General features: G+C 41.2%; 1 protein-coding gene across 1 annotated transcript in view; it reads left to right on the forward strand.

The window, feature by feature from the left end:
* LOC142310926 (uncharacterized) overlaps positions 1–26,708 on the forward strand; it is a 375,823-nt gene that overhangs the window by 109,098 nt on the left and 240,017 nt on the right. Inside the window, exons 4-6 of the mRNA XM_075348804.1 lie at positions 3,974–4,079; positions 14,128–14,260; positions 14,578–14,589. Of these exons, the coding sequence (XP_075204919.1) occupies positions 3,974–4,079; positions 14,128–14,260; positions 14,578–14,589 (251 nt within the window). The remainder of the gene's footprint in view (positions 1–3,973; positions 4,080–14,127; positions 14,261–14,577; positions 14,590–26,708) is intronic.

The following is a 26,708-nucleotide window of genomic DNA, read 5'->3' on the forward strand; positions in this document are numbered from 1 at the left end:
AATACATTTTAAAAAAAAATGACGTGGGGTTCCCCCTATTTTTGATAGCCAGCTAGGGTAAAGCAGACAGCTGCAGCCTGCAGACCACAGCTGGCAGCTTCACCTTGGCTGGTAATCCAAAACTGAGGGCACCCCACGCTGTTATTTTAAATTTAATAAATAATTTAAAAAAAAAAAAACACGTGGGGGTCCCCCCAAAATTGGATCACCAGCCAAGGTAAAGCGGACAGCTGGGGTCTGAAATTCTTATACTAGGGAGGTCCATGGTTATTGTACTCTCCCCAGCCTAAAAATAGCAGGCCGCAGCCGCCCCAGAAGTGGCGCATCCATTAGATGCGCCAATCCTGGTGCTTCGTTCCAGCTCATCCTGTTACCCTGGTGCGGTGGCAACGGGGTTAATACCAGATGTGTAATGTCACCTGACATCAAACCCTGGGGTTCATGATGTCAGGCGTCTATCAGATACCCGACATCACCAACCCAGTCAGTAATAAAAAAAAAATAGACGACAAACACATTTTTATTTGAAAAAACACTCCCCAAAACATTCCCTCTTTCACCAATTTATTAGAAAAAAACAACAAATCCAGGTCTGGTGTAATCCAAGGGGTTCCCATGACGATCCATACCATAGTCAATGTCCCAGTCAATGAAGAACAGAATGTTCCATATTGGCTGGGAGAGCAATGCAGTGACCTGAGCTAACATCAATAGGTCAGCCCAGGTCACTGCAGGGGATGACGAGCGCTGCTGTCAGGAGGTTAGCGAGGTACATTACCTGGGGTGATCGGTGCACTCCTGATAGCAGAGCTGTCACTGAGTTCAATGACCGCCGCCTTCACAACCAAGTATCGCGGGTGCCTGTGACGTCACCGCTAGTCACTGTCTCGGGTCGGCAGCGAGAGGAGATGTGACAAGCGGCGGCCACGGAGAACAGTGACAGCACTGACGTCGGGAGGACTTCATCCCCGCAGGTAAGGAACTTCACTAACCTGCTGTCACTGCAGTGTGGGCAGCTGCGGACACCGTACAGTGCGGGTAGCTGCGGACACTGCAGTGTGGGCAGCTGCGGACACCATACAGTGCGGGCATATGCTGACACTGCAGTGTGGGCAGCTGCGGACACTGTAGTGTGGGCAGCTGCAGACACCTTACAGTGCAGGAATATGCTGACACTGCAGTGTGGGCAGCTGCGGACACCGTACAGTGCGGGCAGCTGAGGACACTGCTGAGTGGGCAGCCGCGGGGCTGGAGCTGGAGTGGGACACAGACTGCAGCGGCATCCGACGGAAGTCACACGGAAGTGCTTCTGTGTGGCTTTCGGGGATTTTTGCACACGTAGCCAGGGTAAACATCGGGTTATTAAGCAAAGCGTTTTGCTTGAATACCCGATATTTACCCTGGTTACCAGTTTACTGCAGGCTGCCAGCGATGGCTCCCTGCACACTGTAGCTGTAAAAAGCCCTGCTTTTGGTGATCGAACCGCTCTCGAACGTAACTCGAACTGCCGAACTTTTAGCAAATCGTTCGAGTTCGTCGAACGACTCGAACACCCCCCGAAATCACTCGAACATGAAATTGGTGAACCTCGAACATTGCTCATCTCTAGTCAGAAGCATAGCTAGGGGTTCAGCACATGGAGGAATGTTGTATTACCTCATTGGTTACAGACTGATCACATTACTATGATATCATCAAAGGTCTTGTTAAGTGATTGTCACTGTGCGAGTGTCGCATCGCATCACGGTGCACAATCTTCCAACAGGAGCAGGTCAGCTGCATATACTGTATTTCCATGCAGCTGACCGCTCCTGTCTTGAGAGTGTCAGGCTTTGCTGGGTGCTGCTATGTGACAAGTGCAATCATACCCTCACTGTCAGCTCTGCTACATCGCTCTGCACAGAGCGATGTAGCAGAGCTGACAATGCTCTCTCTGCTTCTCACTCTGTATAGACTGTGTCTGTACAGAATGATGAACCTGACATTGCTGTCCTTGTGGATTATGTTAGACTAAGGATTTTTTTATAATAAAGATGGAGTCTCTAAATGTGTTTTTTTGTTTTATTTCTAATTAAATTTTTTTTCTCTGTGTTGTGTCTTTTTTACTGTTTATTAGAAATTCATAGTGGCTATGTCTAATTTGGCATGACACCATGTATTTTGGGCTTAGTACCATCTGAGAGTACAAAGCTGGTATTAACCCCTTTATTACCCAGCGAGCCACCACCATCAGGGCCGCTGGACGAAACAGGTAAAGCATCTGGAAATGGCACTAAGAAACAATGTGCCATTTCTAGGGGCAGCTGCGGGCTGCCGAGAATGCCAGCCCCCAGCTGCCTAGTTTTACCTGACTGGCGATCAAAATATGGCGGGAGCCCACGCATTTATTTTTTAATTTCTTCAAAGTGGCTGGTCATCATTAGCACTTGTACTTTGTATCACCCCCACCTCATTGTAGATTGTAAGCTTTGTCAAGCAAGGTTGTCATTATTTTTGCTTTAATTATTGTATCTTCTATAACTGTTACTTATGACTGTTTGTATATGAATCTTTGAATGTTGGTGCTATATAAATAAAGATTATTAATATTATTATTAATAATAATATTAATAATAATAATAATAATAATATCAAGATTATTATAATTTATGGCTAAGACACTGAACCACTTTGCCCCAAGTAACCTAACATTCTCTAGATATTTGCCTAAAAAAAGGAACACTAACGCATATATCGGTAGAAAGCGTTTCTAACCATGCACTAATCATTAAACCAAATACACTTACTGTATGTGTAGCAGGGTAATTCCATTAGCATGTCTATCAATTTGCATTTCTGGATATAGTATTGTACTTTCTTTCTGCTAACCAGTGCAGCACATTACTTATGCTGTACCTCTCGCACACCAACAATTTTATTGTAAACTGAAGTGCAGTTTAATTTGTTTTATATGTTTTTTACTGTACAGTATTTTGTATTAGTGTACTGTAATAATTTTATATGGATATAGTACATTATTTTGTATTACTGTAACAATTTTGTATAAATACTGTAAATATTTTTGGGTTGTGGAACAAATTGTATGTGTTTCAATTATTTCCTATGGGAAAATTTGCTTTGATATAAGAGTAACTTGGTTTAAGAGTGCACTTCCAGAACCAATTATGCTCATAATCCAAGGTTCCATTGTATGTATATGTCCATTAAGATTTGCATGTAAACCTCCTTGTATTTTCACAAATGTCCACTAGATGGAGATCAAGTAGAATGATTTACACAATGCAATGATTCCTTGAAAGTAAATTGATTTTCCAGCTGAGCACATCCAACTTTCTCCTCCTTACTATCCAATCCTCAGTCCTAGGGGAGAAATTATAGCAGCAACAGCAAGAACAGCATCACATCTGGTTGTGTATCGCAGGCACAGCACCATTTCTAAAGAGCTCCCCTGAGACCATTAAGTAAATACCTAGAACTTGGATGTAATAATCTGCTCTGCTATGAAAGGCTTCAAATCATTTCTTTTTCTGTTGCATCTGATTGGGATTTTAATGGTAGGTGTATATATTATGCCTGAACTTTATTTTCTCTATATAAACTATAATAATAATAATCTACAGTTACACATATACATATCAGAGGGATTTCCTATTACATTTCCCATTTTTTCTCCCTTTTTTATCATGCTTATTAAATATAAAGCATGTCACACCGGATATTTTGCTTCCACTTTTATACTTTGGTCTAGATTTAGCAGCCTAGCACTTTGCAGACAAATAAAACTAGTTCATTTATTGTAAATTGTTACCATTTGCCTAGGCCTTGGTGTCACCACGTAAAACTCTGAAGGGAGCAACAAAGTCTGCTACATCTGCAAATATTAGATTTTTGATACATTTCCAAATCGTCTATAAAATACCGAGTCAAATTTGATTTTGTCATTAAAGTCATGGTTTTTTTTGTATTGTATTAGATCATTATGCCTAATGTAAGTCAAGGCTGGCATGACTTGGATAATACGGAATATGACTGCTGGCCGCTGGAAAAGCCCGATGAACTAAATATGATCGACTGTGGAGGTAAGGCTACCATAGATGGACCATGGATATAGGAGATTGTTCACATTAATCATCTCTGAAATGTAAAAAATGTGCAGAAATGTCATATTTCTACAATCGTACAATTTCCACCTATCAATATCTGTAAATGGTAACTAAAAATAACCCTTTAGCTAATGTTAGGATTTTGCCCATTTGGGCACATAGTGCACATTTGTCTTATATCACTAATATTAAAACGAACAACTTGCCATTATTATAATGTATATTATTGGAATAGCTTCCTACAAGTGGATCCTGTCTGGAAATAACCTTGCAATACTATAGGGAATATAAAACTCCGTCATCAGCAGAATACCAGGGATGGTTGCACAGCTGCAAAAAAAAAAATAAAAATCCCCTTTTACAGATATTTGCTATTGTTGATTTTTTTCTTCATTTTCAATGGTTTTCAGTTTATAATTTATTATATCAAATAGGGCAAAAGTAACCTGATTAAATACAAAGCCCTAATTTACTTACCGAACAAAATTACCCAACCCCCATAGGACCCATGCAAAATAGTGACTTTCCCCTGCAAACTGACAAGTCGCAGGAATAATACTAATATCCTTTCTTATGAAGGTTGATAAATCCTATTCGACTGTTATATTGCTATGTGCAGACACATTACTAGGTTATAATGCATACTAGTTCTCCTACAAAATGAGAAAGTGTAAGCCCTCTCATTCCCAGGACTCCCAATTTTCTTTGCTTCTTTTTTCTTGTAAAAATCAAGTTTCCCCCATGTTACCATACACTGGTAGGTGAGTGTGTCACCAATGCAGAAAGTATATAAATTATGTAGCAATTGTCTTACTTTAACAATACTTTTACTTCTTGCTTTTACTGTTTTTATGTTTTATTTACTTTTTACTATTTGTTGTATGTGATGCTACTATACTTTTGCTTAAAGTGTTGTTCTAAGCTCAATTTCTCCCTTTTTTATGTCTATGTATAATTTCTGAACATAAAAACTTGCATGCTGACCTATGATATTTAGGACTAAAGGGGGATTTACACGCTAGCGATATCGGTACCGATATCGCTAGCGTGCGTACCTGCCCCCATCGTTTGTGCGACATGGACATATCACTGCCCGTCACGCACAAAATTGCGCTCCCCCATCACACGGCTTACCTGCCCTGCGACGTCGCTCTGGCCGGCGATCTGCCTCCTTTCTAAGGGGGCGGTTCATGTGGCGTCATAGCGACGTCACACGGCAGCCGTCCAATAGAAGCGGAGGGGCGGAGATTAGCGGGACGTAACATCCCGCCCACCTTCTTCCTTCCGCATATCCGGTGGAGGCAGGTAAGGAGATGTTCCTCGCTCCTGCGGTGTCACACACAGCGATGTGTGCTGCCGCAGGAACGACGAACAACATCGCTAATGAGAGGTAAACGATTTTTTGTTTTATGACGACCTCTCCATGGCAAACGATTTTGGCCACTTTTGCAATCGTTTTAGGTCGCACATAAGTGTCACACACTGCGATATCGTTAATGACGCCGAATGTGCGTCACTAATGACGTGACCCCAACGATAAAACATTAACAATATCGTAGCGTGTAAAGCCCCCTTAAGTATCAGACACTATGACAAACTAAAACAACATCATTCTAGGGAATGATCTGTGAGCATACGTTCTTATCCTCTTTAATAAAAGTCCTTCCATGTCTAGCACAGGAGAAACTACATTACAACATTGTCAGCTGTACAAAACAAAAAATTAATTTTGGACAAAATTGTGTGCCCATTGATTATAAATGGGAGTGTTCCATGCTCATAGATAGAATATATAATATGGAGCTATTCACACATCCTTTTTTTCGTATGGATCGAATGTCTCCCCAATAAAACATATGTCTGTTTCAGATCCTATTGAGATAAAACTCACCCATACAAGTGTATAGGTCCATCTAGTTCCTCCTTCGTCCACCAATTATACATTTTTGTCACTAAATCATTTATAACTGACAATGTTGTGTGTACTGAGGAAATCATCCAGCCTTTTTTTAAAAGCTGTTATAGTATCTGCCATTACTACCTCTTGTGGTAGGGCATTCCACAGTCTGATTGCTCTAACTGTAAAGAATCCTTTCCTATCTAGCTGATGTAATCACCTTTCTTTCACCTGTAATGAGTGCCCCCTGGTCCTTAGTATTGTCTTTGGAAGGAATAAGTCATGTGCCAGTCCTTGACCACACATGTATTTATACATATAAATAAGATCTCCTCTGAGACATGTTTTTTTCTAAAATAAACAAGCCCAACTTTTCCAACCTGTCATCATATGAGAGGCCTTCCAATCCCTGAAATAATCTAGTTGCCGGCCTTTCACTTGACTCTAACTTCTGAATGTCCTTTTTAAAATGTGGAGTCCAAAACTGGATCCCATATTCCAGATGTGGCCTTACAAGTGATTTATAGAGGGGTAACAATACGTTAGGATCCCGGGATCTAATCTCTCTTTTTATACACACTAAAATCTTGTTTGCTTTAGCAGCTGCTGCTTGACATTGAGTGCTGCTGCTCAGCTTACTTGTAACCAGAATCCCCAAGTCCTTCTCCTGTTCTGTAGTCCTGAGTTTACTTCCATTTAATGTATATGCAGCTACAGGATTACTCCATCCTAGATGCACTACTCTACATTTATCAACATTAAATCTCATTTGCCAAGTATCTGCCCATTCTGACATCTGATCCAGATCTTTTGTAATATTGTACTATCAAGGTCAGTTTTAATATCCTACATAGTTTGGTGTTGTCAGCAAAGACTATACAGTTTTCTCATAATTCCATCCACACAGTCATTAATAAAGGCACCCTACTGCTGACTATAGCCCATTTGCAGAATGTACCTTTGTTTCCTATCTTTTAACCATTTCATTATCCTGCCGCATATAGTTTATCTTAGTCCCTGCTTCAGGAGCTTCATTATAAGACTGTTATTGTGGTACAATTACCTTTGCAGATTTGCACTTACCTCATTGATGTATTTATACATTTTTGGGTAATTTGTTTTAATGTCATTGGTGATTTTTGTTTCAGTAGCTAGTTTTGCTTGTTTGATTTCTTTTTTTGCATTTCCTATTGATATCTTTATACTTCTGAAATACTATTTCTGTATTCTCAGCCTTCAAGATTTTAAACACCCTTTGTTTTTTGTTTTATTATACTTTATACAGTCTTATGTATCCATAGTGGTTTCTTTTTATTCCTGGACATTTTATTACCAGAGGGTATAAGTTTTTTACAGGACTCTACGAGTATATCCTTAAACTTACCCCATTTATGTTCCGTATCCCCAGTTACCATAACATTTTCCCAATCTAAACATTTAACACTAGAACTACTGAGGTAGTCATTTTGACTGCTTTGCACCATGTATTTCTATATACAGTTAGGTCCAGAAATATTTGGACAGTGACACAAGTTTTGTTATTTTAGCTGTTTACAAAAACATGTTCAGAAATACAAGTGCATATATATATAATATGGGCTGAAAGTGCACACTCCCAGCTGCAATATGAGAGTTTTCATATCCAAATCGGAGAAAGGGTTTAGGAATCATAGCTCTGTAATGCATAGCCTCCTCTTTTTAAAGGGACCAAAAGTAATTGGACAAGGGACTCTAAGGGCTGCAATTAACTCTGAAGGCGTCTCCCTCGTTAACCTGTAATCAATGAAGTAGTTAAAAGGTCTGGGGTTGATTACAGGTGTGTGGTTTTGCATTTGGAAGCTGTTGCTGTGACCAGACAACATGCGGTCTAAGGAACTCTCAATTGAGGTGAAGCAGAACATCCTGAGGCTGAAAAAAAAGAAAAAATCCATCAGAGAGATAGCAGACATGCTTGGAGTAGCAAAATCAACAGTCGGGTACATTCTGAGAAAAAAGGAATTGACTGGTGAGCTTGGGAACTCAAAAAGGCCTGGGCGTCCACGGATGACAACAGTGCTGGATGATCGCCGCATACTTTCTTTGGTGAAGAAGAACCTGTTCACAACACCAACTGAAGTCCAGAACACTCTCAGTGAAGTAGGTGTGTCTGTCTCTAAGTCAACAGTAAAGAGAAGACTCCATGAAAGTAAATACAAAGGGTTCCCATCTAGATGCAAACCATTCATCAATTCCAAAAATAGACAGGCCAGAGTTAAATTTGCTGAAAAACACCTCATGAAGCCAGCTCAGTTCTGGAAAAGTATTCTATGGACAAATGAGACAAAGATCAACCTGCACAACGGCACATGATCCAAGGCACACCACATCCTCTGTAAAACATGGTGGAGGCAACGTGATGGCATGGGCATGCATGGCTTTCAATGGCACTGGGTCACTTGTGTTTATTGATGACATAACAGCAGACAAGAGTAGCCGGATTAATTCTGAAGTGTACCGGGATATACTTTCAGCCCAGATTCAGCCAAATGCCGCAAAGTTGATCGGACGGCGCTTCATAGTACAGATGGACAATGACCCCAAGCATACAGCCAAAGCTACCCAGGAGTTCATGAGTGTAAAAAAGTGGAACATTCTGCAATGGCCAAGTCAATCACCAGATCTTAACCCAATTGAGCATGCATTTCACTTGCTCAAATCCAGACTTAAGACGGAAAGACCCACAAACAAGCAAGACCTGAAGGCTGCGGCTGTAAAGGCCTGGAAAAGCATTAAGAAGGAGGAAACCCAGCGTTTGGTGATGTCCATGGGTTTCAGACTTAAGGCAGTGATTGCCTCCAAAGGATTCGCAACAAAATATTGAAAATAAAAATATTTTGTTTGGGTTTGGTTTATTTGTCCAATTACTTTTGACCTCCTAAAATGTGGAGTGTTTGTAAAGAAATGTGTACAATTCCTACAATTTCTATCAGATATTTTTGTTCAAACCTTCAAATTAAACGTTACAATCTGCACTTGAATTCTGTTGTAGAGGTTTCATTTCAAATCCAATGTGGTGGCATGCAGAGACCAACTCGCGAAAATTGTGTCACTGTCCAAATATTTCTGGACCTAACTGTAGGTGTCACGAGGCCAGTAGTTCTAGTGTTAAGCTCTTCCCTTAATTTGTTGAAATCAGCTTTCCTAAAATTCCAGGTTTTAGCATTTCCCCTTTCAAATGTTCTATTGAATACTACGTTGAAACTTACCATATTATGATCGCTGGTGCCCAAGTGCTCCCGGACCTGTAGATCTGAAATTGTCTCCGGTCTATTTGACAGGACCAGATCTAGCAGATTATCTCCCCAGGTCGGTTCACCTACCATCTGAGAGAGGAAATGGTGTTGAATTGTAGATAAAAACTTACAGCTTTTAGCACAACCATAAGATTCTATGTCCCACTGTATGTCTGGATAGTTGAAATCCCCCATAATAAGAACCCGATTATTATTATTATTATTAGCTGCCTTTTTGTTCCAGCATTTCACCCTCTACCTGTTCAGGTATGTTAGAAGGCTTATAGCAAACTCCAACTACCATTTTTCCATTATTCCCCTCCCCATGTACATTTACCCATACTGACTCTACATTGTTGCAGTTCCCCCCAATGTCCTCATTCAACACAGGTTTTAGGTTCGATTTTGATAAATATATAGACACCCCAACACCTTTTTTGTCCTTCCTGGCCTTCCTGAATGTGATGTAACCTTCTACGTTTGTCACCCAGTTATGGCTCTCACCGAGCCAGGTTTCCGTATGGCCCACCACATCGTAATCTGTGGGTGATATAAGAGTCCCCAGTTCATACATTTTGTTTGCATTTGATTTGACTTGACTACTTTGCCAGGAGACCTTTAACACTATTAACACATTTATTATTCCTTGCCTCCTTAGTTTCCTTTCATATCCCAGCCCCCCTAAATGTTAATTGACCCATGGTGTCTCACTGTCTCTGTCTATCTACTCCATCTATCCCCTTTGTGTACAACTACCCTCCCTCCCCCCAGATCCTAGTTTAAAAGTGCCTCCATCCATCTGACCATTTTCCCCTAGCACAGCTGCACCCTTCCCTTGAGGTGCAGCCTGTACCTACTATGGAACATGTAGCTGACAGAAAAGTCGTCCCAGTTCTCCATGAACCCAAATCCTTCCTTCCTGCACCATTTTCTAAGCCAAATATTTATCCTCCTAAGCTCCTGCTGTCTTTCTAGTGACGCTCGTGGCACCGGTAGTATTTCTGACAACACCACATTGGAGGTCCTGGACTTTATCTTCTCTACTAGTTCCCTGTACTTATTTTTAAGGACCTTTCACCTGCCTATAACTCTGTCATTGGTTTCAATATGCACAATGATCCCTGGGTTTTCCCCAGCCCCACTCGGCAATATGTATATCTGATCCGCAATATGCCGAACCCAAGCACCCGGCAGACAACACACATTCACAATCTTGGAGGCAGATGACCCTGCCTGTTTGACAAACTATAGATTCCCTTACCGCCATCTGTCTGGCCTTGGCTGCACTCCTATTTCTCTCCTTCCTAGAGCAGTTGGTTTCCTGTTTGCTAGGAGCAACATCCTGTTGTAGTGATCCTAGTCCTGGCCCTGTATCCCCAATATCAGCCAAACAGGCATATTTACTACGCTGTGTCACATCAGGACTAGGCTCCCTGACACTTTTCCCCTAAACCCTTTATCTGTTAAAGAGCTACCTACTTCTGGGTAGCTACCTTCCCCACCTCCAATCATTGGCCCCAGCCAGAGCCGCACAGTGAGCTCTAAACTCCTCTCTGGGTTTACAATACTCCTCAGTTTTGCTGTATATTTAGATCTATTACCTGGGCTTCCAAATATGTAACACACTATGTAACCAAATATGGTTTGTGCAATGCAATGCTTTCTTCTCTAAACGTTTTGCACCACTCTCTTGACAACCTAAGAATATTAATGAATTGGAGGTCATTGACCAGGGGGAATAAGCTAAGATTCTCCTGGTACACTGCCAGAAGCAGGTTTCAGGTTATACATCACGTTTGCCGCACAAAATGTCCAGAGGGTTTTCTGACAATTGTCATGATGATGATGAATAATTCTAAGACTGCAGTGCATATTAACAATGGCATTTTGTGCTAAATTTGGACAAAACATTTGTTATATGTTAGTTTTGTTGATCTGTATATTATTATATATTATTACTATATAAGTGAATACGGTAAATATTATATTGTTATTATATTATAACATTAGTAGGATATTATTATTATCTTATTATTATTATTATTATTTTATATTATTGATTTGTATAAATTGTTCTTGTTTGATTGGTGTACTGCATACAGCAGAAAGTTTGTAATTTTTCTAATAACCAAAGAAATAAGTGGGAGTATAAGTTGGTATACATGTGATGTACAAGAGCATGTTCACATTGTAGCCACTCAATAGACAAAACCTAAGATGCAAAAGAAATGAGCATATACTCTGTAGTGAGTAAAATAGTACTACTACATGTAGATAACATAGGGTACTTAGTAAACAGTGTTTTTGATCAACAATAATGAAAAATCTATCCCACCGCTACAAGATGTACCCCAACTAGTTTAGACACCTGCCCACACGGAGCTATATACCATGTTTTTCCAAAAATAAGACACAGTCTTATACTATTTTATTTGCCCCCAAAAAAGCACTAGGGCTTATTTCTGGGGTAGGTCTTAAGCGGGCTTTACACGCTACGATATTGCTAGCAATTGCTAGCGATATCGTACGCAAAAGCACCCGCCCCCGTCATGCATGCGATTTCGTGTGATTGCTGCCGCAGCGAACATGTCACGTCCCCATCGGAGTCCGCTCCTGCGACTTCTGCTCTGATCGCCAGACGACGCCATGTTCCCACCATGGATAGTGCTGATGATGGGAGAGGAGTCGGTGCCCGTGGCTCTGCGGAGCACAGGCTCCACTCATCCACTAGGCTGGGTTTCCCTGGAACCTGCAGTACCACTGGCTGACTGTAGGTGGCATGTGTCTCCAGGCTGAAGTGGCCAACATTCACCTGCAGCCTATGGGAAGACACCACACCCTTCTTATTCCCTCTCCTGTCACATGATCACTGCCAGTGATAGTTCTGTTCTCCTGGCTCATGTGCTGTTTGTATTGTGATTCCTGTGCGCTGACCTTGCTTGTGTTTGACTACCCTCCTGCCTGTCGTTTTTGTACCTTGCTGCCAGTTCCGGATTTGACCCCTGCTTTGTCTCCTTACTACGCCCTTGCCTGCCGATTCTGTTCCTGTTTTGCATCTCCTGGATTTTGACCCTGCCTGACGACCACGGACTACAGTCTACCACAGGTAGCGATCTCTGAGGCTCTGTGTAATTCCAAATCCCTGTATAGGGGTTAAAGGGTTGCAGAGTTCTTGGGGTCCTGCTTTGTGAGCGGCTTTTCACTAGATTACCCTTACAGCCAGTCTGAGTTTGTGGCTCCTATCAGGCATTACAGAACATTATCGCTACGGCAGCGTCACACGCACTTACCTGGTCGGCGGCGGCGCTGTGATTGCCGAACAATCCCTCCCTCAAGGGGGAGGGACGTTTGGCATCACAGCGACGTCACCGCGACGTCACTAAGCGGCTGGCCAATCAAAACGGAGGGGCGGAAATGAGCGGGACGTAACATCCTGCCCACCTCCTTCCTTGCACATTGTGGCCGGCGGCAGGTAAGGAGACGTTCCTCGCTCCTGCGGTGTCACACACAGCGATGTGTGCTGCCGCAGGAGCGACGAACCACATCGATAATCAACCATTACCGATTTTTTGTTTTAGGACGACCTCTCCATGGTGGACGATTTTCACATTTTTTAGGTCACTTAAGGTCGCTGGTAAGTGTCACATGCTGCGGTATCGTTAATGATGCCGGATGTGCGTCACTAACAACGTGACCCCGACGATAAAACATTAACGATATCGTAGCGTGTAAAGCCCCCTTTATTCTCGGAGAAACATATTTAGGGGTACGTTTACTTCCCACAAAAAGCAGACCCCCCCCCCCTTCCCAGGATCGTCATACTTGCCAGCCCCAGGTGTCTACGTGGTTCCCAGGTCCTCCTGAGATCTTCGGCGGGCGCTCCCAGCCAGTGTGCTGTACACTGCCTCTCCTGCTTCTGGCCATCACATACATCAGATCGCACACACACAATCACACATCAGATCACTGACACAATCACACATCAATTCGTAAAAACACATACTCACCATGTCCGCTAATACTGGTTGCTTCTGGATATCAGGGAAAGATGGTACACAGTGCAGTGGAATGCATGGAGGACCCGAAAGTGAAATGTATCTATGCGCATGCATTCCACTTATATGTTCCACCACAGGTCCTATGCATTCCAGCACACTGCATCTCAGGATTCTCCACTGGCCAGAAGAAATCGGTATCGCTGGATGTGGTGAGTGTGTGTGTAGGAACTGATGTGTGATTGTGTATGTGATCTGATGTGTGTGGGTGAGTGATCACTGAAGGTCTTGCCACTCTGTGTCTGGGGAGTATGATTAAAGGGAGTCTGCTGTCTATAATGAAGTGTCCTGCAGTTTAGCTACATGGACACTTCATTATTGAATCGCGACTAGGGCTTATTTCGGGGTAGGGCTTATATTTAAGCCTTGCTCTGAAAATGCTGAAAATCCCTGCTAGGGCTTATTTTTGGGGGAGGTCTTATTTGTGGAAAAACATGGTAATTAAAATATCTGGCTCAAAAAAGGAGTATTGCTTTTTTCGCTTATCTTGATCAAAAACAGTGTTAAGTACTCTATGTTATTTAAATTTTTTAATAAACCTAATTTGCAATAGAATTTAAATCATTTAATAAACAATTGTATACAGCCCTAACTTCCTCTCATTTTCACGACATCACAAACCCATCTGCACACTTTTTACTGCTGAGCTTATAAGGCCTTATTCACATTAGTGTGTGTAGTCCTTTCATCTGTGACTGATTGGTTTGGCTCATATTTTTATCAATCAATATTATTTTCTTTTGCTTAAAATTGTCATATAGTGACACATCTATGTACATTTCTGTGTATATTCTCTCTAGGTCTGGAGATGGCATGGGTGCTCCGACCTCCCACAAAAGTCTTTAGTGGTGAAACATTTGACGTTATCTACTCTGTGTCCATTTCTGATGACTTTTATGCATTTGCTGTATCAAATGGGATCCTATCACACAGGTAGAATTGTTGAATATGTGCACTGAATTTCGATACTTAAGGTTTTCAACTTTCACTAATAAATACATTTGTTTAATGAAACTATTCTTTTAACAAACAGATAAACCTCTTTAATCCCTTAACGACTTATGATGGACTGTGTCCATTATAAATTGCCTCCCTGTCTTTGATGCTTGTGAGCCCACATCTTTCTCTGCTGATGATGACTGTCATGTTCAGCCATTGTCTGCCTCTAAAGGGTACTTTACACGCTGCAACATCGCTAACGATTTATCGTCAGGGTCACGGTGTTTGTGACGCATATCCGGCGTCGTTAGCGACATCGCAGCGTGGCACACGGACGAGCGTCCTTCAACGATCGCAAAAGTGGTAAAAATCGTTGGTTTTGGAGAGGTCGTTCAAACACCAAAAATCGTTGTCTGGTCAGTAGCGAGGTTGTTTGTCGTTCCTGTGGCAGAACACATCGCTATGTGTGACACAGCAGGAACGAGGAACATCTCCTTACCTGCAGCCACCGGCAATGAGGAAGGAAGGAGGTGGGTGGGATGTTACGTCCCGCTCATCTCCGCCCCTCCGCTTCTATTGGGCGGCCGCTTAGTGATGTCGCTATGACGCCGAACGAACCGCCCCCTTAGAAAGGAGGTGGTTCGCCGGTCACAGCGACGTCGCTAGGCAGGTAAGTATGTGTGACTGTTCCTAACGATGTTGTGCACCACGGGCAGAGATGTGCCCGTGACGCACAACCGACGGGGGCGGGTACGTTCGCTAGCATTCTCGCTAGCAAGATCGCAGTGTGTAAAGTACCCTTTAGGCTATGTTCCCACAATTAGCTTTGGTGAGTTTTTGATTGCATATTTAAAGTTCCAACAAAGTGGATGGGATTTCTAGAAATCTCTTGCCCACTGTGCTTCTTTTTTTAATGAACGTAACCTGACCTGCGGTGCGAGTTTCAAATCCACAGCTTGTCATTTTCTCTTGCGTTACGCTGATCTTTTCTGTGCATATTTTTCCCATAGACTTGCATTAGATGCGTAAAATAGGTAGATAAAAATTGCACATGAGATTGTAATCTGTGTTTGCAGCAGAAAACACATAAAAACGCATGTAAGCCACACTTACAGTAAGTATGAAGTTTTGTCGTCAAAGTCAAATAGCAGGAAGTATAAAAAATAAAGCAGCTTTATCTAACGCATGACATACTAAAAAGAGGGAAAAATTGCAGCATCAAAAGCGCAATAAAAATACAAATGAAAAAATACAGTCAAAAAACCAATGAAAAAATACAAGTAACTTAATTTAAATAGGTGCAGAAATGGTGCAGAAATTCTGCAATATCAAAATCTCAATCAAAAACTCATCTTGGAAACATAGCCTAACAAAAGCTCTGCGACTGTTAACTGGTTAAATGCCACTGTCAATCTGACACAGCAGCATTTAATGCTCGCCAACATTCTATCCTCTAATCAGAGCACCCACAACATGATCGCAGGACACCGATATATGGCCATTATAGCCAGTAGTCTGCTGAAGACCCCTGGGTTGTCTGTCATCAGGAGGTACTCCTGTGAAAACCAGCTTGTTGTTGACGTTCATAGGAGACCATGATTTCGGCTAAATACAGCATTGCTGTGTATAGCACAAGTGATCGGACGATCGCACGCTCAAGTCCCCTAAAAGGACTAACAAATAACATGAAAAGTAAACAAAATGTTGAAAAAAATATAAAAGTTCACACCACATCCCTTTTCCCACATAAAAAATTAAGAAATACATTTTTTTAAATACACATATTATGACTGCGTTCATTAAAGTCCAGTCTATCAAAATATAAAATAAATTAATCTGATTAGTAAATGGCATAATGAGAAAAAAAAATCAAAATGTTATCACTGCAATTTTTCGGCCACCACATCAACAGAAAAAAATTTAATAGGAGATCAAAACATGATATATACCCCAATATAATATCAATAAAAATGTCAGCTCAGGGCACAAAAACAATCCCACAAAATTATTACAATTACATGTTTTGTTATACATGCGATTATTTGCTATTGGAAGACCACAGAAAAAAACTGAGAAAAAAGGCAAATTGGACATAATCTCACACAAAGTCCCACAAATAGTCCAGACAAAATTGTTGGCACCCACAATTTAATATTTAATTGTACACCCTTTGGAATAAATAACTGCAATCAATCACTTCCTATAACCATCAAGAAATTTATTACACATCTCAAGTGGAATTTTGGACCACTCTTCTTTTGCAAACTGCTCCAGGTCTCTCATATTTCATAGGAGCATTCTCCCATCAGCAATATTAAAATCTTTCCACAGGTGTTCAATGGGATTTAGATCTGGCCTCATTGCTGGTCACTTCAGAACTCTCCAGTGCTTTTGTTTCCATCCATTTCCAGGTGCTTCTTGAAGTATACTTGGTATTATTGTCCTGCTGAAAGACCCATGACCTAGGATGCAAACTCAGCTTTCTGGCACTGGGCACAACATTGCCACCCAAAATACTTTGGTAATCTTCAGATTTCATGATGCCTTTGCACACAATCAAGGCACCCAGTGCCAGAGGCAGCAAAACAACCCCAAACATCTTTGAACCTCCACAATAATTGACTGTATGTACTGTGTTCTTTTCTTTGTAGGCTTCATTCCGTTTTCAGTAAATAGTAGAATGAAGTGCTTTAAAAGCTTTATCTTGGTTTCATCTGTTCACAAGACGCTTTCCTGGAAGGATTTTGGCTTACTCACATATATTTTGGCACACTGCAGTCTAGCTTTTTTATGTCTCTGTGTCAACAGTGGGATCCTCCTGGGTCTCCTGCCAGAGCGTTGCATTTATTCAAATGTCAATGGATAGTTTGTGCTGACACTGATGCTCCCTGAGCCTGCAGGACAAGTTGAATTTCTTTAGAACTTGATTGGAGCTGCTTATTAACCATTTGTACTATCCTGTGTTTCAACCTTTCATCAATTTTTCTCTGCCATCCACATCCAGGTAGATAAGCTACAGTGCCATGGGTTGCAAACTTATTGATTATGTTGCACTCCCTGGACAAAGGAACATAAATATCTCTGGAGATGGACTTGTACCATGAGATTGTTGATATTTTTCAACAATTTTTGTTTTGAAGTCATCAGACAGTTCTCTTCACTTCTTTTTGTTCTCCATGCTTAGTGTGGCACACACAGACACACATGGCAAACATTGAGTCAACTGCTCCCCTTTTTTATTTGGCTTCAGGTGTGATTTTCATATTGCCCACACCCGGTACATGCCACAGTTGAGTTTCAATGAGCATCACATGTTTTAAACAAAGTTGTTTACCCACAATTTTGGAAAAGTGCTAACATTTTTGTCCTGCCTATTTTTGAGGTTTTGTGTCAAATTATGTCCATTTTGCCTTTATATTCTCTGTTTTTTTTTCTGTTGTTACAATACACACAAAGGAAATAAACCTGTGTATAACAAAACGTGTAATTGCAATAATTTTCTGGGGGAAATACTTCCTTTTTGGAAAAAAGTTCAATGGTGCCAACACTTTTAGCCATGACTGTATTATACATAACAGGGCAAGCCAGATTTTAACTTCTTAAACCTGCATATATACTTTATGTACTTATATTTATTATATTTATTTTATATAATATTTATTTATTTGAGAAATATAGTAATATAGGTTGATTTAGGTTAAGTTTGCTCATAAATTTGAGGAATACTTATATAAAGCAGTAGCTTACTTGCAAAATAAATCCAGTTAATATGTCGCTTTTTAATGTGCAAGCAAACTGCAAAAAACTGCAAAATTCATAAAAGATATTGCCAAGTAAAACAAAATTAGAATTCTGCAATATTTCATCTTAATATTGGGCCCATCTGCACTACACTAAATAGATGGATCATTCTAAGCTAAATAGATTGAAAATGTAATCTCTGAGTCAATAACAAATGTATATATACTTGTGCAAAGTTAATGTATACTCACTAGTCATGTTAAAATGATACAATTCTCGCAAATTTATACCATCATTTCCTCAGACTGCTTATCATTAAGTATCTATGTGATGACTGTAAATGCAGATGCCATATTAGAAAGATGTCCATTACAACATTTGCATGACATTTATAGCAACATTTTTCTTTGAAGTGTCTATAGTCATAGGTTAGAAAGGAGAAAAAAGCATTGCTGCAAGTGATGGGAGAACCTGAACTGCAAAATTAAGGGTCAATACTGGACACCTAAGGCCACTTTACACGCTGCGACATCGCTAGCGATCGCACCCGCCCCCGTCGTGCGTGCGTCACGGGCAAATCACTGCCCGTGGCGAACAAAATCGCTAGTACGCGTCACACGCACATACCTTCCTAACGACGTGGCTGTGGCCGGCAAACAAACTCTTTTTTAAGGGGGAGGTTTGTGCGGCGTCATAGCGTCGTCACACAGCGGGCCACCAATAGAAGCGAAGGGGCGGAGAACAGCCGCATTAACGTCACTCCCACCTTGTTGCCGGAGGACGCAGGAACGATGTTGTTCGTCATTCTCGGGGTGTCACACGTAGCGATGTGTGCTGCCTCAGGAATGACGAACAACCTGCGTCCAAAATGAGAAACAATATTTGGAAAAGGAACGACGTGTCAACGATCAACGATTCTTGCCGTTTTTTGGATCGTTAGCGGTCGCTCATAAGTGGCAGACACAACGACATCGCTAACGAGGCCACATGTGCGTTACGAATTCCGTGACCCCAATGATATCTCATTAGCGATGTCGTTGTGTGTAAAGCGGCCTTTAGTGTCTGTGCACGGACCCCGAACATGGACTTCTCAGAAAAGTCTGCGTTACTGTTGGGTTCGGTCACAAAAATAAAAATTAAAAAAAAACTGGGATTAACCCCTTCACCCACGGGCGATTTTCCGTTTTTCATTTTAGTTTTTTTCCTCCCCTTCTTCCAAGAGCCATAACTTTTTTATTTTTCCATTAATCTTGCCACGAGGGCTTATATTTTGCAGGACAAGTTGTACTTTTGAACGAAATCATTAATTTTACCATATAGTGTACAGGAAAGCAGGAAAAAAATTCCAAATGCAGTGAAATTGCAAAAAAGTCCAACTGCACGATTGTTTTGGGGGTCTTGTATTCAAAGCGTTCACTGTATGGTCAAACTGATGTGTCCATTTGATGCCTTACATAGGTATGAGTTCGTTGATACCAAACGTACACTTTTAATTTTATCTAAAAGGTTAAAAAAAATTCCGAAGTTTGGGCAAAAAAAGAGTAGCGCTTTTGGCGGCATTTTCCAAGACCCGTAGCATTCTCGTTTTTCAGGAACTGGGTGCACAACTTTCTGGGTAATGGTCTATGCAAATTAATAACATTTTAATGATATATCAGATTTTCAATAACAGAAATCTCAGAGCAAAGTGTATTAAAAGGATTGTCGAGTGAAAACAAGATATTATTAGCGATGGGCGGGCTCTAAAATACTTGGGTGCTCTTTACTTGAGCCGAACAATTTCTATTCCTTGGGTGCTCGTCTCATGTGTCAAGCATAATGGAAGTCAATAGGAAACTCAAGAATGTTACTGGCAGACCCCCAATGAGGTCTGAGGCCTGGAAATCACTGACATGCATGCAAACACCACTGAAATGGAATGGAAAGAGCATGTGGAAGATGCCTGAATGCATCTCTGACTCCCAGGTTGCTGCTGAAAACAATGTTGCCAGAGTATTACACCCTTTTAATGGACTAACAATAAAACATGCAAAACTGACAATAAAATAGATTTTAATGAACAAAATGTTAAGAAACATTCTATCCTGTATAATGACATGTACATAAGGAAAATTTAGCTAGAGAGAAAAACTGCCTGATCCACCACTTTGACTATATTCACACTTAGCATTCTTTTAAAAACGCAGCAGTTTCCCATTTCAGTCAGGCAATAAAACCCAATTGAGTCTCTCAAACAAAACATGCAGTACCCCAGCATTAGCATAATGTAGTCTGTGATCACCCCAGGCAACAATATGGAAAAAAAGTGGTGCTACACTTGCGAAAAAAGATCACTATAGAAAAAATTAAGTGGCACTCATCATATAGAAAAGTGATCCTTAATTGTATTCACATTAACAGTCAAGGCATGGCAGAGAAACAGAGGCACAGGGCGTCTGGACAACAGCCATTTTGCATAACTAGCACACTTCTACTGGTCCGCACCCCACATTGCAGCTGTATAAGGCTACAGTCCCTGCCCACAGGCTTCTAATGCACGATCCCTTCGCCACCAGCTTGCCCTACACTAAATGCAGCTAACAGCTGTATTATTTAAGAATAGATTCATTTTTTTAGGTAGCAGCAGCATGGATTATAAGGATAGAATCCCTACCTACATGCCTATTATACACTATTCCAGAAGATCACCCTACACTAATTGCAGAAGAAGAATGGTATTATTAATGAAAAGAATAGCTTTGAATACCCCTGAAAAGGACTGTTTGTGTACTGTTTTACCAGCAGGTACTATCACGCTATAACACACTGTCCCTTTTCCAGCATAATCTTTGCCTAGTCCATACAGTATTTCTGGAAAGGGTGCGGCAAACATGGTGTCTCTGGATCTTATATATATCTGATCACTCTATGTGGTTGACTAGTCACAGTAATGTCAGTAGCTTGCTATGGCATTACCATGATTGGCTGGCAATCCCTGCATGCTTAGTGCCTGATAAAAAGCCTGGAAACATGCAGGGCAAAGACTCGAACATGGCGCCTGAGCACCAAATTACTCTATCAAACATTGAGCATCTCAAGCACAGTCATTTTTGATCAAGTACCGAGCACTACTGAGCACGCCCGCCTATCACTAGATATCATCAATCCAAAAGATTGTTGATAAATAGCTCATTGGTTTGGGTCTGTTACAAAATGCATTGTAAGGTCAGATGTCCGGCTGATGCTCCATTCATTCTCTGAGGGGTTGGTGGAAAAGGCCCAGCGGAGTGCTCAGTAGTTTTATAGGGAATGAATGGAGCTGTGATTGAGGATGCACACTGCTACTCCGTTCCAACTGGAGATAAAATTTTCCTGCTCTGTTAGTTGGTGTGGGTCTCAGCGGACAGACCCTACTGATCAAAACATTATCACCTACAGTTAGGTCCAGAAATATTTGGACAGTGACACAATTTTCGCGAGTTGGGCTCTGCATGCCACGACATTGGATTTGAAATGAAACCTCTACAACAGAATTCAAGTGCAGATTGTAACGTTTAATTTGAAGGTTTGAACAAAAATATCTGATAGAAATTGTAGGAATTGTACACATTTCTTTACAAACACTCCACATTTTAGGAGGTCAAAAGTAATTGGACAAATAAACCAAAACCCAAACAAAATATTTTTATTTTCAATATTTTGTTGCAAATCCTTTGGAGGCAATCAGAGTGTTCTGGACTTCAATTGATGTTGTGAACGGGTTCTTCTTCACCAAAGAAAGTATGCGGCGATCATCCACCACTGTTGTCATCCGTGGACGCCCAGGCCTTTTTGAGTTCCCAAGCTCACCAGTCAATTCCTTTTTTCTCAGAATGTACCCGACTGTTGATTTTGCTACTCCAAGCATGTCTGCTATCTCTCTGATGGATTTTTTCTTTTTTTTCAGCCTCAGGATGTTCTGCTTCACCTCAATTGAGAGTTCCTTAGACCGCATGTTGTCTGGTCACAGCAACAGCTTCCAAATGCAAAACCACACACCTGTAATCAACCCCAGACCTTTTAACTACTTCATTGATTACAGGTTAACGAGGGAGACGCCTTCAGAGTTAATTGCAGCCCTTAGAGTCTCTTGTCCAATTACTTTTGACCTCCTAAAATGTGGAGTGTTTGTAAAGAAATGTGTACAATTCCTACAATTTCTATCAGATATTTTTGTTCAAACCTTCAAATTAAACGTTACAATCTGCACTTGAATTCTGTTGTAGAGGTTTCATTTCAAATCCAATGTGGTGGCATGCAGAGCCCAACTCGCGAAAATTGTGTCACTGTCCAAATATTTCTGGACCTAACTGTATATTGCTGATATGTTATAGATTGTTTTCACCAAACAATCCCTTTAAGTGCTCCATGGAGCCCTTTGATTCTAGAATTATTTAACAATGCAATCTTTTCCTACGTAGGAGAATATCTGTCTTTGCCCAGTAGAGAACATTTTCTCAAATGATTTGCAATTACCAGTTAAACGGTCACGTTAGTTGTCCTTTGCCAAGCTGAAAAAAAATATCTATATCATACCTGTTTCTTGGTATATTTGTTTTGGGTAATAAAGTTGAAAACCATTATGGACACCAATAAGGTATATCCACACGTTGTGCTCTTGATTTGAGAAAAAAAATGCACCCTCTGGCAGACTTGACAACAGTAGACCACTGTGTTTGACAAAAAAATGCGGCAAAACCGCATGCGTTTTCAATGCGTTTTCGATGCATTTTTGATGCATTTTTTAAAGGGGAAATAAATTATAATAGGATAGGATAATTGATAGATACAGTGCCTTGTGAAAGTATTCGGCTCCCTTGAATTTTTCAACCTTTTCCCACATTTCAGGCTACAAACATAAAGATAAAAAGTTTAATGTTATGGTGAAGAATCAACAACAAGTCGGACACAATTGTGAAGATAAACAATATTTATTGCTTATTTTAAACTTTTTTAAAAAAATAAATAACTGAAAATTGGGGCGTGCAATATTATTCATCCCCTTTACTTTCAGTGCAGCAAACTCACTCCAGAAGTTCATTGAGGATCTCTGAATGATCCAATGTTGTCCTAAATGACTGATGATGATAAATATAAGCCACCTGTGTAATCTAGTCTCCGTATAAATGCATCTGCTCTGTGATAGTCTCAGTGTTCTGTTTAAAAAGTGCAGAGAGCATCATGAAGACCAAGGACCACAACAAGCAGGTCTGTGATACTGTTGTGGAGAAGCTTAAAGCTTGGTTAAAAAAAGATTTCCAAAACTTTAAACATCCCAAGTAGCACTGTGCAAGTGATCATATTGAAATGGAAGGCATATCATACCACTGCAAATCTACCAAGACCCGGACGTCCATCCAAACTGTCATCTCAATCAAGGAGAAGACTGATCAGAGATGCACCCAAGAGGCCCATGATCACTCTGGATAAACTGCAGAGATCTACAGCTGAGGTGGGAGAGTCTGTCCATAGGACAACAATCAGTCGTGCACTGCACAAATCTGGCCTTTATGGAAGAGTGGCAAGGAGAAAACCATTTCTCAAAGATATCCATAAAAAGTGTTGTCTAAAGTTTGCCACAAGCCACCTGGGAGACACATCAAACATATGGAAGAAGGTGCTCTGGTCAGATGAAACCAAAATCAAACTATTTGGACACAATGCCAAACAATATGTTTGGTGTAAAAGCAACACAGCTCATCACCCTGAACACACCATCCCCACTGTCAAACATGGTGGTGGCTGCATCATGGTTTGAGTCTGCTTTGCTTCAGCAGGGACAGTGAAGATGGTTAAAATTGATGGGAAGATGGATGGGAGCCAAATACAGGACCTTTCTTGAAGGAAACCTGTTGGAATCTGCAAAAGACGTGAGACTGGGACGGAGATTTGTCTTCAAACAAGACAATGATCCCAAAAACAAAAGCAAAATCTACAATGGAATGGTTCACAAATAAACGTATCCAGGTATTAGAATGGCCAAGTCAAAGTCCAGACCTGAATCCAATCGAGAATCTGTGGAAAGAGCTGAAAACTGCTGTTCACAAATGCTCTCCATCCAACCTCACTGAGCTCAAGCTGTTTGCAAAGGAAGAATGGGCAAGAATTGCAGTCTCTCGATGTGAAAAACTGATAGAGACATACCCCAAGCAACTTGCAGCTGTAATCTCAGCAAAAGGTGGTGCTACAAAGTATTAACTTAAAGGGGACGAATAATATTGCACGTCCACTTTTCAGTTATTTAATTTTTAAAAAAGTTTAAAATAAGCAATAAATTTTGTTCAACTTCACAATTGTGTCCCACTTGTTGTTGATTCTTCACCATAACATTAACATTTTTATCTTTATGTTTGAAGCCTGAAATGTGGGAAAAGGTTGAAAAATTCAAGGGAGCCGTATACTTTTGCAAGGCACTGTAGCTAGAATGGATAGATAGGTAGATAGATAGATAGAAAAAAATAGATAAAAAGAATAGATAGATAGAAAGAACATAATAGATAATAAGAAAGAACATATAGAATAGATAGAAAGAAATAACAGTGTAGCTTGATAGAGGGACAGCTAGCTTGGACAGCTGTTTGTTTTATTTTTTGGGGGTAAAAATCAGCTGTCTCCTGTACCTTGGCTGGTTATGAAAAATAGACGGGATCCCACAGTTTAATTTTAATTATTTGAGGGTTTATTTTTTTTAACTGACATGGGGTCCCGCTATTTTTCTAAAAACAGGCCAAGGTGCAACAGAAAACCGGGGGCTAATATTATTTGTGTGGGAAGGCCCATCATTATTTGGCCCTTTCCAGCCTAACAATAGCAGCCCACAGCCACCCCAGAAGTGGAGCATCCATAAGATAGACCAATTCTGGCGCTGGACCCGGCTCTTCCCGATTCCCTGGTGCAGTGGCAATCAGGGTACTAAGGATTTAATGACAGCCCACAGCAGCCAGTAAGTCCTAGATTAGCGATGGCAGTCGTCTGAGACCCTGTTCCCATCACTAATCTGTAAGGGAAAGTAAATAAACACATACACCCCCAAAATCCTTCATTTGGAATAAAATAAAAAAAAACACCCTCTTTCACCACTTTATTAACCCGTAAGCATCCCTACAGGTCCAAAGTAATCCACACGAGTTCCCACTGTGATTCAGCTCTGCTTCATCACTGTCCTATCACAGTGAGGACCATAGAGCATGACTGCCCTCTAACAGCAGACAGAGAAAGAGCCATGCGATAAGAATGAACTTGGGTGAACCACTGATGTCAGTGCTGCGACACAGGCAGTAGTGTGGCGCCCGCAGCTATGAGGTTCACGCGAGTTCATTCTCATAGCGCGGCTCTGTCTCTGTGTCACGGCCTGATTTGCGAGCACAGGTGAAGGACTCCAGGTTTGACCAGAAATCATCTGAGTGATGGTACCGCTGATCGCGTGGCTCACTTCAGTCACTCCGGTGATTTGCTGTCACAGGTGGAGGTCTCCAGCTGTGGTAGAGGCTAACCTCAGTGACGTCACCACTGATAGCATGACTCACTTCAGTTGCTGTGTGGAGCTCACAGCGGGAAGTCTTGTTCTATGGTGCTAGCTCTGAGTGTCAGATGTAGCAGTGCTGGAAGCGTCGTAGGACCTTGTGTGGATTACGTCATACCTGGAGGGGTGTTTGGGGGTTAATAAAGTGGTGAAAGAGGGTGCCATTTTTGTCTTTTATTTCAAATAAAGGATTTTTTTGCAATCATGTTTATTTACTTTCACTTACAGATTAGAGATGAGGGGGTGTCTCATAGATGCATGCCATCACTAACCTAGAACTTAGTGGCTGCTGTGGGCTCCATTAACTCCCTATTATCCCAATTACCACTGCACCAGGGCAATCGGGATGAGCTGGATAAAGTCTCAGGACATTCGCATCTAATGGGTGCCGCAATTGCAGGCGGCTGCTGGCTGATAGTTTTAGGCTCGGGGGCTCCCACTAACGTTGGATTCCCAGCCTGAGAATATCAGTCCCCAGCTGTGAGGCTTTATCTTGGCTGGGTATCAAAATTTGGGGGACTTCACGCCATTTTTTAAAATTATTTATTTATTGTACTAAATGATATAGATCAGCCCAGTGACGGCTGTGATTGGTTGGAGCCAGACAGCTGTCACTTAGCATGGGGGCGTGTCTGACTGCAACCAATCATAGGCCCCGGTGGATGGGGAAGCAGTGCATATGGAATGAGTCTAATAAGCGGCTGGCACTTTCAGAAGCAGGAGACGCCGTGACAGCCGCGCCACGCCGGTAATCGGTGAGTATGAAGCGGAGATATACAGAGAGACAGAGAGAGACAAAGAGAGACAGAGAGAGAGAGAATGGAGAAACGTTAGTGCCTTCGTTTTTTTTTACAAAAATGCATCCAAAACACAACCAAAAGGCAGTGCAAACGCACAGCTAAACATTTTGGTTGCGTTTTGACACAGCTCATTCATTTCAATGGGTGGAAAATGTTCACAAAACGCAATGAAGTAGTGACATGCTTTTTGTTAGGCAACGATTTTGGCAAATAATGTTCCAAAAGGAAAAATTTGAGAGACCATAGAAAAATCCTTGATACTTTATTCAGGCATAGTTAAAAAGACATGTTCGGCTGGAAAGCCCTCTGATGCGTTTCTGGCGCTACTTGCGCCCTTAGTCATAGATACTGAACTCCAGCA

This window comes from Anomaloglossus baeobatrachus, chromosome 1 (assembly GCF_048569485.1).
Source record: "Anomaloglossus baeobatrachus isolate aAnoBae1 chromosome 1, aAnoBae1.hap1, whole genome shotgun sequence".
In the NCBI taxonomy this organism is placed as follows: Eukaryota; Metazoa; Chordata; class Amphibia; order Anura; family Aromobatidae; genus Anomaloglossus; species Anomaloglossus baeobatrachus.